Source organism: Rousettus aegyptiacus, unplaced genomic scaffold, assembly GCF_014176215.1.
Source record: "Rousettus aegyptiacus isolate mRouAeg1 unplaced genomic scaffold, mRouAeg1.p scaffold_m13_p_11, whole genome shotgun sequence".
Taxonomy (NCBI): domain Eukaryota; kingdom Metazoa; phylum Chordata; class Mammalia; order Chiroptera; family Pteropodidae; genus Rousettus; species Rousettus aegyptiacus.
This window is the reverse complement of record NW_023416286.1, coordinates 37,527,732-37,544,538: the sequence shown is the minus strand read 5'-3', so window position 1 is coordinate 37,544,538 and position 16,807 is coordinate 37,527,732. Positions and strand designations below refer to the sequence as shown.

The following is a 16,807-nucleotide window of genomic DNA, read 5'->3' as shown; positions in this document are numbered from 1 at the left end:
TAAGCAGCAGCTAATCAACTTTATTTGATATTTTCAAGCTCCTGAGATAACAGAATGAAAACATAATGTGGGTAAAATCACTGTTCTAGGCAGTTGTGATACCTGTTCCTATCTTTGGAAAGAAGAGGAAGAAAGAGAATGGATGTTTTCAGGCTGGTATGCATTACATCACAACAACGCATAGTGAATTTTACAGACAGCACATACGAACCAGACCTAAGATAAGTTGTTTGAACGATGTTGGTTTGGGGTGGTTCACAACTACATATAATAGGGATGGCTGGATAGAGAGGAAATGAATGACCTATTGCACAGAAAAATGCAAAGCAGAAGTTTATCTTTTAACTTGCTAGTCCACAGGCACATAGTGACAGAGTGTGGATATGATGTTGACAGTACGAAGTTGTGATTTAAACCTATTAAGGTGGCTTGAATTTAAATCTTCCCAAATATTCTGTATTAAACTCATCGAACCAGAATTCCAATCATTACAGATTGGAATTATTTCTTGATTGCAATCGCTACAGGAATGTTGGCTGTAGTGTTTCACAATACCTTCATCAATTCTCTTACTTTCTTTAGTTTTTCTCCTTCAAATCAAACCTACTTAGTGCTGCCAGCCTCATGTTTCTGTAATACTATTATCTTGCTCAAAAACACAGAATAGTCTGTTGTGATGATTTTCAAACTCTATTCTGTAGAGCTCTGAGGATTATAGACCACCCACAGGGACTGCCTTAGAGACAGGGAGACTTTTGGACCCCTTTCTCCCTCACATTAACTTCAACAAGGATTATTCTACTTTCATCTCTTTTACCTATTAGATAAAATTTCATTTAAATAAAAACTTCTAAGGCTAAAGGAGTCTGTCTGGAAAACCACACCGATCCCAGCCTGTCTCTTTGCAAATTTTGAAGCTCTCTATAACCTGGCCAACCAACCCATTCAACTTTTTCATAAGTCTCTTACACTTCCTCTCTGCATTTATACCTTTACTTTGAGCAATTCCTACTCCATATACCCTTTCTCTACAACCATCCTAAACTACTCACAATTTCCTGAACCCAGTATACATTCATACCACAGTGCTTTGCAGATGTTAGTCCTTGTTCCTGGAATTCTATAATCAATTCCTTTCCCCTCTTCACCGACTGGCCTTACACGCATGACAAACTTCTATTTACTTTTCATACTCTATTCTAATCGCTTCTTCCCGAATGAACCATCCCCATCACACAACCTACCTTAACAGCTAGTGTTCCCTCCTCTGGGCACCTAAGCACTATGTACCGGCTACTATGTATACTAGTCTGCAACAGCTTGCTCACATATCTATCTCCTCACATTATATATTGATTCCCTTTATCAGAGGGACTGTTTTATGCTCAATACAAAGTATTTTTAAAAATTTGGTAAATAAATATTAGAGAAATATCTGTCTCCACTGTGGGGCATAGAGAGTAATGATGATCAACCTTCACACCTGAATTTCATCTCTCATGAACTTATGATGAACAGCTTTCCTTGATTTAATAGTCATGCCTGCGTGGTATGTCCCACAGGTTAACTTCAGTTTCCTAAGTTCTTCTGTAATTTTTTCTGTCATTTTTCTGGAAGGACAATAAATGATTGTTGGACCTTCAAATTCCCAGGTAGAACTAAAGGAAAAGAAGAACATAAGAACAAATAGGATGTAATATTGTCACAAGAAAACAAATGAAAAAAGTAAACACTTTCAAAATGGAGAGGGTTATTATGGGAAAGTACCATAGAGACTGGGAATAATACGGACTGATAAGGATCATGGATTAGGAAGGTAGATCATGATCTGATTGAGGGGACTCCAGCCTAAATCAAACAGCCTTCTTCAAGAGAACAATCTTCCTTGAGGATGGGAGGGAAGTGAAGTGCAATGACTCTTGAATTCATAGAGATCACTAAAACAGCCAGACCACTCAGAATGTACGCATTACATTCTTGTTTTATTCTGAATATAGGACAATCAAGCCAATAGCAAATCCTACATTTAAATTCATCCTAAAGGTACTCAAGAATTATTATTGGGTTTCCTTAAGCTAAAATCAATCTTTTTTAAAAATACCTCCCCGAAAAGGAAAACACTAATGATATTCTTTAAACTCTATTTGACTAGATTTATTTTGTGTCCATATTGGTAGAACAAAGATTATTTCCATTTATTCTGACCTAAAACCGCATTTCATAGCATGTGGTCAGCTTTTCACTGAGCAGACAGATCAGGGAATAAGGCTATCGGAAGCTTCTCGGGATACATTTAAGATGTCTTAAAACAAATAGGGAGAAGTACTAGTGATAGTTTTTTCATCATTAAAATGAAAATAACATGTAGCTTGCAGAGCATTTATAAGAATTAAACTAGATCAATTACGTGAAGTACCTAGGATAGTCCTCGGCACATGATGTGGGCTCAAAAGTGTTTTTTATTAAAATGAATTTTTAAAATTACCTAATACTCAAGTTGGTCATATAATTAGTAAACTAGATAGGATTCAGATAAAAGCCTCTTACGTTTTTGTTGTTTACTTTTCAACTACTAAGAGTGTATGTTCTGTTCAAGCAACAGTATAGAATATAAAAATACTAGAAGAATTAGTTTCTGATGTCAAAAATAGACTTTTTCTCCAATCACTGTCTTGATTATATAATACCATACTTGACTTAAACCAAAGCTAAGTAGAATTTGAAATATGTTAAATATGCATTCAAAGGAAATAGTAAAAAAAAATTTTAAATAATACTTTTTTGAAAAAGAAGGAAACAGTTACCAAAATTTATCAACCATGAAATCCTCACCTTGTCTTTTGGACAAGAAATTGCTTCAGATTCTGAAGGATGTTTCCTGTTTTTCGTCCAACTTCTAAATACAAGTTTGGTCGATCGAAACCAGTACAAGTAATCTGAGGATCCTTCAGGTTTAAGCACCGTACAATGTCTTCCCGGACTGAAGAACTTGCAGTAGCAGTGAGTGCTACTATGGGAACCTGTACGAAGTCGTTGATTTTTAACAAGGGAGAGAGCTCATTGATTCCTAACAATTCTACCACCCTCTTACAGAAAGACTGGAAGATAGGAGAAACAGAATTGAAAATGCAATTTTAACCCAGAACCTCTCCCAAAACTGTGCAGCTGGCTGCAGAGATATACTGAAATATATTAAATAAATCAGAGCTCACAGCACAGAACCTTCCAAACACTCAACTGCACGCTGAACAGTTATTTTGCCAGGCCTAACTCACCTGGTCCCCCCCCCCCACCCACACACACTTGCTTGGTAAGAACTGCACACCTCAAACTCCCCCCTCCATGCACCTTGTGCCTCACCTTCCCGCCTCAAAAAACAAACAAAAAAATACACAAATTTTTAAAAATTAAGAAAAAAATGCACCTTTAAAATCATTCCTTTTAAAAGAGAAAACACTTCCTATTTATGTGTTTCTCAGCCTCTGAATACATTTACTTTTTTAAAATCAGAAATCATTTAAATAACATACTAAATCCATTAGATTTCTAAATGTAACCTACTTTGTCTTATTAGACTAAAGCTACTTATTAGTTATCTACCTCTTCATTTGTTATTTTTAACATTTATTATAATAGTGCTGATATAAACAGGGGTATTTTTATGCCTTATTTTTATTAACCTATAATTCACAAATTATAAACCTTTTCATTCAGTGAAAATCTAATTATACAAAGAAGTTGTTTTTTTTTTTTGTCTCCTATATTTAATGTATTGTTTCAGATCCAGAAGCAAAGCTCTCATTGATGAGTTTTAGTAAGTTAATCATGGCATACTATAAATAAGAAAAAATGCATAGAATGAAACATTTATTATTAATTGATTCCTTGAGCAACCAAGTAATGTTCTATTTTAAGTCTAGCAAAGACATTTTTGACTGGATTAGCAGCCAAAGCAGGAGACACAGCATATATTAGGAAAAACATGAATATGTAACCTTTCAGAACTTCTAAAGTACGATAACAACATACCTCCCATGAAACTAGATTTAACATTCTGTCCTCATTATCATAGGAGTTATAATCAATTATGCTATTATTTCATAATCAGAAAAAATGGACTAAGTATTAAAGTTGTTCTTAAATCATTAGCTGTGGTATATCTAAGAGTACAACTTTCTTAAAATATTCTTTTTGGCCTACTATAAACACAATTATCAATATTCTGATAAAATAGCTCCTCGAATACATTGCATCTACGTGAAAAATCAGTTTAAGCAATTTTCTTGTATGTAAGTGAAAATTTATGTGCAACTTGTAAAACATCATTATAGAATTTGAAAAACAATTTATTTAAAAAAAACTACTTTTACAATCAATATCGCTTCATTGAATTAAAAATTGTCTCAAAGATCATGTAAAAAGTATCAATTAAGTTTGGGAGTAGTTTTCGCAAATGGAAAAAAATTGTGTCAAAACCAATTTGAGCAGGTAATTTGCATTTTTGAATTCTCTATCCTTAAATTCTGTGATATTATTTAAAATAATAACCTCAAATTAACTTGATTGATTTTTGGCTTACAATCGGATGGTTCTCTGAATTTAGAGTGTCTGCCTAACAACTTATAGATGAATAGGCAAATTTATAAAGAAGTTAGTATCTCTAATCAAGCATATACTGACTTACACACACATACGCACACATTTAATTAAAATATTTATATCAAATATAAGGTTGAGAATAAGAAAAGTTTAAGTACTAGTTCTTAGGACATAACACACTCTCACCCTCACAACAACGAAGAATTTTCATTAAATGTAAGTGCTTTACTTATACAACTTATAAATGCTCTAATAAAATATTTGTTGTTTAACTGCACATACAGATAAATAAAGAAGTTTTCAGGATCTAAAATATAAGGAAAGAGGATTTGGTTTGTTTCTAAGCAATATAATGTATGAGTGGATATGCAATGCATTTATGAAAATAAGGAAATAAGCACAGAAAATGACAGCTATTGAAGAAGTTAATAGAAAAGTCAGGCAAAACAGCAGCACAGTAGAGAAAAAAATCTGGCTTAGAGTTAGTTGCCTAAGTTCAAATCCTGCCTTTGCCACTAACCAGATGTGAGGATTTGGGCTGTTTATTTCACTCTCCAAAAACAGCCACAATCTCATAAAGTTATTTTAATGACTCAATGAGATAAAACATATTATGTGCTGAACATAATGTATGGTACACCATAAGCACTCAAAAAGTTCCAGCTATTACTGATACTGTTATTGCAACAATTGAAACGAATTCTACATAAGAACTCCAGTGACATGGGCGCCACTCCCAGATTTTCCACTGACTTTGGCAAAGGCTAACTTCTCCTGGCCTCAGTTCTTTCATCAAAATATGAGATGGAGAGGGACACATAATGTTAGACTCTAACAAAAATTCCTGCTGTGCCATTAGAAACTGCTTATTCGAATGACCTGCTAACAGTGAAAAATCATTATAAACTCACTCTTTTGTCCCCTATGTTCTAGAATGTCATAGTTAAAAATGCTACTTCTGCAACTAGAATGTGGAATAAAGCAATGGACTATGTTTAGACTTAAAGAAACAACGGTTATTTATTTCCATTTCAGAAATGAATACAATCTTTTCTCTTAGAAGCTTGTAGTGTTTTATATTTAAAATTTATAAAATAGCGTGAAGCTTAAAAATAATACATAGGCTGTTTACAGAAAGCAAATCTTCCTAGTTTCTAAAAGTTTACTTTAAACCATCCTAAATTAGTGGAAAGCAGTCCTCAAAGTGTACTGATGAGAAAGGTGACCACAGATGGCGATTTGCTGGGACACTCCCAGTGTGTGCTGTCATCACAGCACCATTACTAACAGCTTGCACCTTCCGATTGTCAAATGCAAACTGGTTTGGATGATAAATTATACTGTCACCTAGGTATATCAAGTTCTTAACTCATGAAACTCTTATTCTTTTAGCTGGGAAATCTTAGTTTCTTTGGTAATAAGTAGCAAGTTTTGTTAAAACAAACGACAAAATATAGATTAATCTTGTGACTATAAATTTAGGAATGAGTCACATACTTCAAAATGTAGCACCTACGGATTCAGAGAATTATAACTATTATATCCGCTTCTAAATTTGGACCATGTCGCTACTTCTAACTCTGTACTCCAAAATATCATGCTTCATTCATTCAGTTGCTCATTACAAATAGTTACTGAGTGTCTACTCTGCATTGATCTTTGTGAAAGAACTGAGGCAAAAGCAATGGAAAGAGTCATCATGTGTAATGGATATCCCAGTTCTTCTTTGAATTTTATAGAATTTTAAGACCGGGTTAGAGCTTTTACCTGGCTGCTCTTTCTTGAAACTCGCTTTGTCTGATTCCTTCCAGATCATAATCTTTGTGCCAAATGGTTTAGTGATTTCTCTGCTATTTTTGAACTTACTGAAATAATGTGTTGTGAAGTACGGCAGGTTTACACCAGTTTTCCCAGTGCAGCCGCTACTGGAAACGGGGAGGGTGGGGCAGGGAAAGGACGGAGAACAGTGAGGAAAATGAGTCCTACAACCACCAGGTGGCATTTCTTACAACTTAGCTAATAAAGAAGATTCGTGAAACACTAGGAGAAAAAGGTTTTCTCAGTCATTCCTGATGAATATCCTGTGTTATATTGAATCATCCCAAGAAATGAAAATGACCCAATGGAGTGTACAATCAGATAGAATAAAAGACTTAATTCAACACTGAAAAGTGTTTAAGAACTGCATAGACTATTTAAAACTCCTCTAACACAATCCTTCTAGAATCAGAGGCCTAGGAAAAGATTACAGAAAGCAATCTTCCTAGTTTCCAAAAGCTCATTTTAAACCATTCTAAATTAATGAATAGCAGTCCTTAGGGTATACTGATCTGAGTGACTTTCACCATATAAATATCTTCTTTCTCTATTACATATACTATTAACACTATTAATCTGTCTATATTATTGGTAATGTTCCATAGGCCATTTATTATTTGGTATTACTGTTTCTATTTTTTATAGATATGAATCTAAACTCCTTTATTAGACTCTGAGCTACTTTAGGGCAGAAACTATGCTTTACACTTCTTTTAAATCATTTGCTTTAGACACTAACAGTGTCCCACTGTGTGGCTATTGCCCAGTTCTACTACTTACTAGAACTAAAGTTACTTCTCTGATTCTCAGCTTTCTCACCAGAATTCATTTATTTGTTTACTATCATTCATGAACCATCTGTTATTCATGGAGCATCCACTATGTGCCAGATACTGTTCTAGATTTTATAAACCAATATATCAAAAACTCCTCCCACAAAGAATATTCTAGTAGGGAGCCACAGACAGTAGACAAAATACAGTAAGTTAACAGAGATAAGTGCTATTTAAAAATAGCAAAAGAATACGAGAAATGTTGAGTATTAGAAAAGAGGTTACTTTGAAATTTTTCATATGGTGGCCCACGTGTCCTAAATGAAAAAGTACTATTTCAGCAAAGACCTGAGAGAAGTAAGGGATCAGATCATGTGAATTACCTAGGTGAAAAGTATTCAGCAACAAGGAAGAGTGAGAACAAAGCCCTAACATGAGTGCATGCGTGGCATGTTTGAAGAATATCAAGGAGAACAGGGTGGCTGGAATCAAGCAAATGAAGAGATGAGTAATAAAGGACAAGGGCAAAGACATTATACTTGGCAAAGCTTACCAACGGGAATGCTGCCTTTAGGGAACCCAAAGCCCTGAATGAATTTCTAAAATCATGTCCCCACTCAGAAATACAGTGAGCCTCATCCACAGCAATCAGGGTGATACCTATAAAAAAGAAAAATAAATGGGGAAAATAAATTTCAAAGAGAAGGAATACATCTAAAATAATATCATGCTTTTCACTCAGGATATATAAATATTACAGAAAAAAAATAAAATAATCAAAGTATTTGGGTCATATGAAAATATAAGCATAAATAACATCAGGTAACACCAAAAATAATTATTCAGAGGAGGGGAATTACATAGATTAAAAGTATATGCATAATAGAAGGAAACACTTATATATTATTCAAACATATTTATTAGATTTCAGCTTTCATTATTATTCCTTAGAGAGATGAATTACTATTGTCCTCAAAACTATCATTCATGAACCATCTGTAATGATAATACTCAAAAAAAAAAAAAAGCTGTTCTATTTTTCTTTGATAATACTTTTAATTTTACGTCATGGACTAGCTGTCAAGGGATAGAATTAGCACGTTTCTAGTGAGATTACGTTCATGACTATCCATGATGGTCACATATCGTATTACAGAGAGATCTTATGAAATGTCAGTACTGAAACACAGGATGACATACACATTTTCTAATGAGCAATGGTGAGGGAAGAACTAAATCTCATTATGTACAAAGTAGGTAAGAAGGAATATAATTTGTTTTGTTCTTTCTCTAGCAACCCCTCCACTCTGCTCCCACACCACACACCCACACTGAAACGGAATCAATGGTGTATAGTTATGCACTTCAGAAAAGGGCTTTATTGTGTAATCATCCATTAAAATGTCTTCAGATAGTTCAAAGTAATGACAGCAGTCCTTTTACCCTCAATTACCAAATTAATACTTAAGACAAAAATAATTTTTTCCTTCATTAGGGATGATCATTCCTTGGTACTTGTATGAGTATTAATGCTCTGCCACTAAGGAGGGGTGATTAAAAACATGTGCTCTGGAGTCAGACTACCTGGATGCAGAACCTGGCTCTGCCACCTGCCATCTGTATTACCTTAAGTTACTCAAGCTTCCAAGTTGCAGTTTCCCACAAGTAAAAGGTAGGTCATAATGGTACCTAACACTTATTAGTTACTCTGAAGATTAAATTAGATCATTCACATAAAATGCTAAACAGGGCCTGGCACAAAGAGATCTCAATAAAAACAATAACTATTATTATTATACGGTTAGTAAATGCCCACTATGATCCAAATACTTTTCTAGGAATAAAAAGATTAGTAAAACTCAATCCTTGACCTCGATGAGCTCATAATTCTAAAAGAAAAAGACATGCAAATAAACAATTATAATTCACTGAAATTACCAACTAATAGAGTTGAAGAAGAAAGAAAGCAAAAAAACCACCTACTAAATATGATCAAAGTGGGTTGATTAGCATCAAAATTCTTTGGTTTCTACTGAGTGGTTGCACAGAATTCAATGTTACCACTACACTTATTTTGGCTTTAGAAACAAAATGACCAAGATTTTAAATTAAATAAATTAAAACAAAGATGGTGGCTCCTGCTTTACTTAAAAACCTTCCTTAAAATCACAGGTTTGACTAACTACCTTTTAATAGAAGTGAATTTTGTCCCTCGCAAGCAGTTTAGGTAAGCTCTTGCCAACTTTCACTTTCAATGTGCAAGTCTCAGTGTCTGACCAGATCCTATACATATTTCATGTTGGCATACTTGTGACTCAAGCCTTATTTCCGAAGTTAAAAGACAATTACAGCTGGATTTGGTTTTAAGGAGTCTCCATACAAATTATGTTTGTTGCTTCTGCTATAAATCCATACTACTTAAGTAAAGTAGCATTTATCATAAAAATCATGAATCTGATTAGCTAAATGTCAGACTACTGTACAAATAAAATTCTAAGTATATTAACTTTTGAAAGCATTTTACAATTTCTTGCAAACAAAAGCCAAAGAAAACTATTTCAAAAGAATTTATCCCCTTTTGTTCAACATTGAAAGTCAACCAAAAAGAGCATTTTCATCCATCATATGCAGAGTATTCTGCTGTAATGACTGCAGTGTTTATAATTTAATCCACTACAAAAAATGAAAACAGAATTAGAACAACCTGTCAAAGGATTTACATACAAACTTAAGCTAATTATTAACTCCATCCTAAGTACAGACTTAAGCTACTCTATTACCTCTATCACAGAAACAGTGTAGTGAGGCTTAATCTAAAGTAAAATATTCATAAGAAAATCATACACTCTAATAGGAGACACATCAAATTTGTTTTCCATTAAAGGCAAAAATGTAATATGCCAATAAGAGTTTAAAGGCTGATGGACTCTTTCACAATACACATAATTAAATGTTAATTTCTTTCCTCATTCTTTTGTTGGTATTTAATACATACTAAAATGATACAAATTTTTTTTCATTATATTGTTAGGAAAACTGTTAAATGCTTTCCTAGAGTTATATGCAAATAACCATTAAATGAGATGTTGCAATGTTGAAAAGCTTACCTATGTGTAATTACTTTTAATGAGTATGTAATTATATAACGAGATCATATAATATTAGAAAACTAAGATTGGTTGGTTAATTGAATGACTCAGATATGTGCATTTCCAAAGAAGCCTTGACTGCAACTCTTAGATAGTTGAGCCTAACCATCGAGAAGGAAAACAAGAGACGAAATTTTTTAAATCCAAAAAAAGTCACCTTTTGACTAATCCTATATTTATATTTTCTAGAAAATAAGTTCTGACTCGTGATCTAATATTTTTACTTAATCATACTCACTGGTGGCAAATAATTAAAGGTACTGTGGTTTCCAGTCCTGACTACACATCAAAATCACCTGTGAAAAACTACAGATGCCAGGGCCCCATCTCAGGCATCAAATCAGATTCTCAAGGAGGAGATAATGTTTAAAATAAACTTTAAGAGAAAAGAAATCCAGTATTCATCCATAGGTTTAACTTTTAATAACTCAATTCAATAATAATATTTACATTGTACCACTTACCAAAATTAGCTTCAAGATCCTGGAGCAGGTTCAAGTTACCTAAACAAAATTCTGGAGTTAAGTATACAATCTGGTATTTGCCTCTGTAAAAACAAACAAAAAAAGAAACAGGACAGGAATTATACAATGAAGAAGACCATCACCCAATGAATTATAACTTAAAATCATAAACCTGATAAATTTTCAAATATTACATTACACTACTTACTAAAAACTAAATGAATGCTATGTGCATGTTTATCCACATATATTGTTCTTCGATTTCACTTCAATGATCAAAATAAAAACTGGGAATGCCTATCAGAAATGCCTGTCAGCATCCAGGTGACATTAGAAGCCTGGTTCTGATTTCTAGTAGTCTAGCCCCAAAACTATAGTCCACGAGTTAAATGATCAAGCCTATAGTAAACCTTTTATGTTGTAACACTCCACCTATATACCACCTTCCTTCTTGAGGAACTACAACCCATTATCCTACCACTGCTCCCTCCTTATAATTAAACTCATGGCACCCCTCTTTCTCCTCTGCATTCTGCTCTCTTGCCTATTTCCTCTAGTGCCAGGGTTAGACATTGTATCAAAGTAAGTCAATTAGTCTTTGTCCTAGAATTTGGGGGTCTGATCAAGAAACCACCAGTCAGTCTCTGCAAGTGGCAAGACATGTAACATGTAAAAAAAAAAAAAGAGGCAAAGCAATCTTATATTTTATGACAAAACACAGAGAATGCTTATCTGCTGAGAAAAGAATGAGGAAGACACTAAGAGGCTAAAGAAAAAAAGAAACTACTCTCAAAAAATCTGGCTGTTTCTTAAAAAGTTAGCATAGAAGTACCATATGGCCCCACAACTCCTCTCCTAGGCATATACAAAAAAGCAATGAAAACATATGTTCATTGAAAAACTTATACATAAATGTTCAAAGCACATTCATAACAGCCAAAAAGTAGAAACAATCTAAATATCCATCATTGACGAATGGATAAAATATTGTATGTACATACAATGACATATTATTTATCCATGAAAAGAAATGAAGTACTGATAACTTTATGCTGTGAATGTACTAAAAGCCACTGAACTATACACTTTATAAATAGTTAAAATGAATATTAAATTATGTAAATTTACCCCAATTAGAAAAAAAGAAGTTAAGCATTTATCTACCACGTGATCCAGTCATTCTACTCCTTGGTTTCTGCCAATGAAATGAAAGCATGTGTCCATACAAAGACTGTATACAAACGCTCATAGCAGCTTTATTTGTAACAGCCCAAAACTGGAAATAGTCCAAATGTCTATCAACAGGTGAACAGATAAACAATTGTGGCATATCCATTTGATGTAATCTATTCAGCAATAAAAAGGAATGAACTATTGATATGTGTAACACCATGGATGAATCTCAAAATAATTATGCTATGTAATTTAAATCAGACAAAAAAGAATACTCATAGTATGACTGATTCTGTTTATGTACAGTTTTAGAAAACATAACTAATCTATGGTGACAAAGTAGATCAGTAGTTACCTGGCGAGTGAGGTAAAGAAGGTAGGGAAAGGTGGGAGGGATGGACTACAGAAAGTATGAATAATCTTTGAGGATGATAGATATGTTAATTATCTGGATGTGGCGATGATTTTGTGGGTACTTATTTGCTAAAAACTTACCAAGTGTGTAAAATTTATTATATGTCAAATACTTCAATAAAGGTGATTAAAAATGTTTATAAAAAAACACATCTTGATAGGGGTTTGGGTTACATACATGCTTTTTTGAAAACTCAGTAAATACATGTGTGTGTGTTTGTGTATTAATACACACACATATCAATACACGTTAATATACATATACATATATTTTTACATGTCTGACAATTTTATTCTTGTTAGGAATTATGTTATAATGAGATTAATGGGGCAAGAGATCTAGAATACAGTCTCTGCTCAGCCATTAATTCATTGAGTGAGTGACTGGGCAAATTACTTTTTCTCTGAACCTCAATTTCCTCACCTGTAAAATGAGGCAAAACTAGATACTCTACAAGCTCTCTTCCCAAACCAAAATTTTACAATCCTATAATTACAATGTCGACCTCGCAGTCCAAGAACTGAAAATAACAGATTAAGTTTGAAAGATTTTTAAATTAACAGTTCTGTAAATGTACTATAAAAAGAAAGTACATTTTTAAATCATGGACATTTTGTTCGCACATTAAATAAAGTATTTTTGTGTACAAAATTCTCTCACATATATAGACACCTGTCCAAATGATCAGAAATCATATAAATTACTCACAATTTAATATCATTTAGAATATTTTTTGATTGTGCTGATCCCAGAAAACAAGCTGAAATGTTGGACATTCTATAATGAAAAAAAAACAAACATTCAGGAGCCATGTACACACTGTAAATACCAACTTCATTCTTAAGTAAGAAGGAATAAGAAATATAATGATGCACATTTCTCTTCTTTGTAATCCTCATTCTTTAGGTAACTCACAAATTTGATAAATTCTTCTAAGGGCCATATTAGGAGGCAGGTTAGTTAAGGTGGGTTTTTTCAAAAACAAAATTTTTCATAGCTAAATAGATTTTTATGTTTCATACCAAGCTAAACAGAAAAAGTAACTAAAAGAAAAAATAATTTTGTGATACACATTTTAAACTTGCATAAAGTTTGCTTTTAAAAAAATTTTTATCAGGGCCACCCGGCAGCCTTGGATTACAGAAAATTCAAGATAAAGGGAAGTTCTTCCGCTAAAATGTCATTTATTACTTATAAAGATAAGGCAACACTTATAGAGACATGTTACTGTGAAATGGATTTTAACATATATGATAGAACAAATGTGTCCTTCACAGAAGGAAAAAAAAAGGTGATGATGTGGCAATGAAAACATCACTTACCCAAGATGGAGCACTTGGTCTTCCATCAAAGAAATAAGAGGAGAAATGACAAAACCAATCCCACCCATATAAACAGGTGGATACTGGAAGCACAAGCTCTTTCCATATCCTTGAAATAAAAATGATACACTTATTGAAATAAAAATAAAGCCTCGGTACTTTGATTTCTTCTTAAAATTGTACTTGTATGAGATAAATGGTCACTTACAAATATGCTATCTTCCTAAGAGCTAATTTATGCACGAATTTAAGCATCTACTCTGTTCACTCACTTCTATATTTCACACCATTTGTGTTTGTACGGAAGTATCCCTGTAAGATCCACAGGGGATATGTCCCAAGATCTCCAGTGGATGTCTGGAACCATGGATAATACTGAACCCTGTATCTACTGTTTTACCTATGATAACGTTTAAAGTATAAATTAGGCACAGTAAGAGATTAACAATAACTAATAACAAAATAGAACAATTATAACAATATACTAAAATAAAAGTTATGTGAATGTAGTCTCTCTCTCAAAATATCTAACTGTACCACACTCACCTTTTCACTTCAAGGCAGCACTTTACAGCTTCTCTTTGGCGCATCTGAATTGACAGCATCGCTACACTTGTACTTTGGGGTCATTATTAAGTAAAATAAGGATTACTAAACACAAGCACTACAACACTGTAATAGATGATCTGATAACCAAAATAGCTACTAAGTGACTAACAGACAAGTAGCGTATACAGCATGGATATTCTGGACAAAGGGATGATGTACATCCTGGGCAGGGCAGAGTAGACTATGTGAGATTTCATCCCAATACTCACAAAGGTGGGTATTTTAAAACTTATGAATTGCTTACTTCCAAAATTTTCCATGTAATATTTTCAGACCAGTAAATAAAACTGAAGAAAGTGAAACCATGGATAACGGGGTACTACTGTATTTATATTTTGAGAGCTTAATGAAAGATTAGGCAGTTTAAAACCTTTAAGTTTTATTTGTTAAAGGATGAGGTTATTTGCTTAAGTACAACTTACCAGTTGCCATGACAACAACATTATCTCTTCTTTCCTTCAATACAGAATAAATCACTTTCCACTGAACTCTAGAGGGTGAAAAAGCGAAAAGCTATTTTGTTGTACTAATAAGAAACCCAGGGACAAGTTGAAACCTATTTAATTTTTTCACTTCCTCTAATAGAATTTCTTTTACATTTTGATATTCAATATAAAAATGTATGAACCCTATCACTTTAAAACAAAGAGCCCAATTCGATCAATCTCTCATACAAGCTGACCGAACAACTAGGAATTTCAATTTGTATATATGTGAATTAATTTTTATTACAGATACCTAAAGTATAAAATAAATTCCAAGCTTCATACTAGATTTCCAATAGAATCATTGATTTAAAATTAATAAGAAAAATTATCCAGGGGCAAGGATTGACTAAGAAGGGAAATGAGGAACGTTTCTGGAGTGACCATAATATTCCATATTTTAGTAGCGGTTTAAGTTACATGGTGCATATCTATGCACTTAAGATTTGCAAATGTACACTTAAGGTTTGACTATTTCCTTGTATGTAAATTTTACATCAAAAGAAAAATAAATAAGTATTTAACAACAGTTAATAGTTTATATGCTGAAGTTTTTAGGGGGGAATATAGTAATATCCATAATTTACCTTGAGATGCATTTTAAAAACTAGATGGATTAAGGAATGTATAGAGATGATTAACAGATATGTGATAAAGCAAGTATAGCAAAATGTTAAATATATAGGTATTTATAGTAAAAAAATTCAACTTTACTGTATGTATATCTTTGAACATTTTTAAATACAGAATTAAGGGAAAAATCAAGTGGAAAGATGATCTTCTGGTGTGATGATGACCTATCCTTTCTTATCTGAGTGTTGGTGACACAGGGTACCTAGTTTGTGAAAATTCATTGATCTGTACAGTCATGTGCACTTTACTGTATGTAGAACGTTAAAATAAATTAAGATTAAAAGGAAAAAGGAAAGAAATGCTTCCATGGATTAAATTTTAAATTTCCAGAATAAAAAAAAAAGTCTACATTTTTACATTCTTACTAGCTTCATTCAAATATACTTATTCCACATCTCACTTCAGTACTTGTAAGTGTGTCCCTTTAGATGTAAATACGTTTGAATATATTAAATCTGAAAAGATTATCACTGTTCTTCAAACTGTTTTTTCATGAATTGCTATTATATTGTCATACTTTGGATAATAAGATGTACAAAATAGAAACACACATACTTATTTAATGAAAAAGAAGTCAGAACTAAATTAACATTCATTTATTAATGAATTTAAACTAGTCTCTACTGAGAACTCTCTATGGATAGGAAAATCATTTTTCCTTGTTTATAAAAATAATTTACAAATATGAGTTTTATATAAATATTACTTCAAAATAACTTTGTAGTCACAGGAAATACACTGTGGCATGGATAAACTGCAGTGAAGTTGTGCTATTACTGTTAAATGGAGAAATTATTTGCCTTTTATCCCTTATAAATAAAACAGTAAATATGCAGTGAATTGAGATTATACTTACGGCTTAAAACTGGAATGGCCAAAGTAGGTTTTGAGGCAAGTAACTTGCTTTGCATCCGGTTTTGGGATCGAATGGTCTTAAAATAAAATAAAATGGGCATTTATGTTAAAATAGAAGTACATAGGGTGAGAGGGAATGAAAGTTTTATTTCATTGGTTTCTTGTAAAGAATATAGTGATAAATACCAAAGGTAATTGTTTTCTGTCTTTTAAATCCAACCAATTTGGTCTTTTAAGTACCAATCATGACTCCAGGTAAACAACTTGATAATTAGCTAATACTAATGATTAGAACTTTGTTCTGGTTCACACTATGCCAGCACTGCAAAAAACAATATTTTGGAATATGCTAACATTTTAGACTCAACCAATGGCAAATGATATACCAATCCAAATTTTATAATATAACCAACTTGCAACTAATGATAATCAGAAATTACATTACAAATAAATTCCACTAATAAATTAAATCCTTCGTCTTAGTTATCACTCCATCGAATCTTGAATCAAAA

The 16,807-nt window shown here is 32.8% G+C and overlaps 1 protein-coding gene across 8 annotated transcripts in view; it reads right to left on the bottom strand.

Annotated features, from left to right (window-relative positions):
* WRN (WRN RecQ like helicase) overlaps positions 1-16,807 on the bottom strand; it is a 109,802-nt gene that overhangs the window by 47,432 nt on the left and 45,563 nt on the right. For all 8 annotated transcript variants that reach the window (XR_004953360.1, XM_036228715.1, XM_036228717.1 and 5 more), the window contains 8 exons: positions 16,297-16,372; positions 14,745-14,812; positions 13,714-13,822; positions 13,100-13,168; positions 10,804-10,886; positions 7,744-7,850; positions 2,833-3,020; positions 1,484-1,658 (listed from right to left, as the gene is read on the bottom strand). Coding sequence is in view for 7 of the 8 variants with exons in the window: in XM_036228715.1 (XP_036084608.1) it covers positions 1,484-1,658; positions 2,833-3,020; positions 7,744-7,850; positions 10,804-10,886; positions 13,100-13,168; positions 13,714-13,822; positions 14,745-14,812; positions 16,297-16,372 (875 nt within the window). In the remaining variant the exon portion in view is untranslated. The remainder of the gene's footprint in view (positions 1-1,483; positions 1,659-2,832; positions 3,021-7,743; positions 7,851-10,803; positions 10,887-13,099; positions 13,169-13,713; positions 13,823-14,744; positions 14,813-16,296; positions 16,373-16,807) is intronic.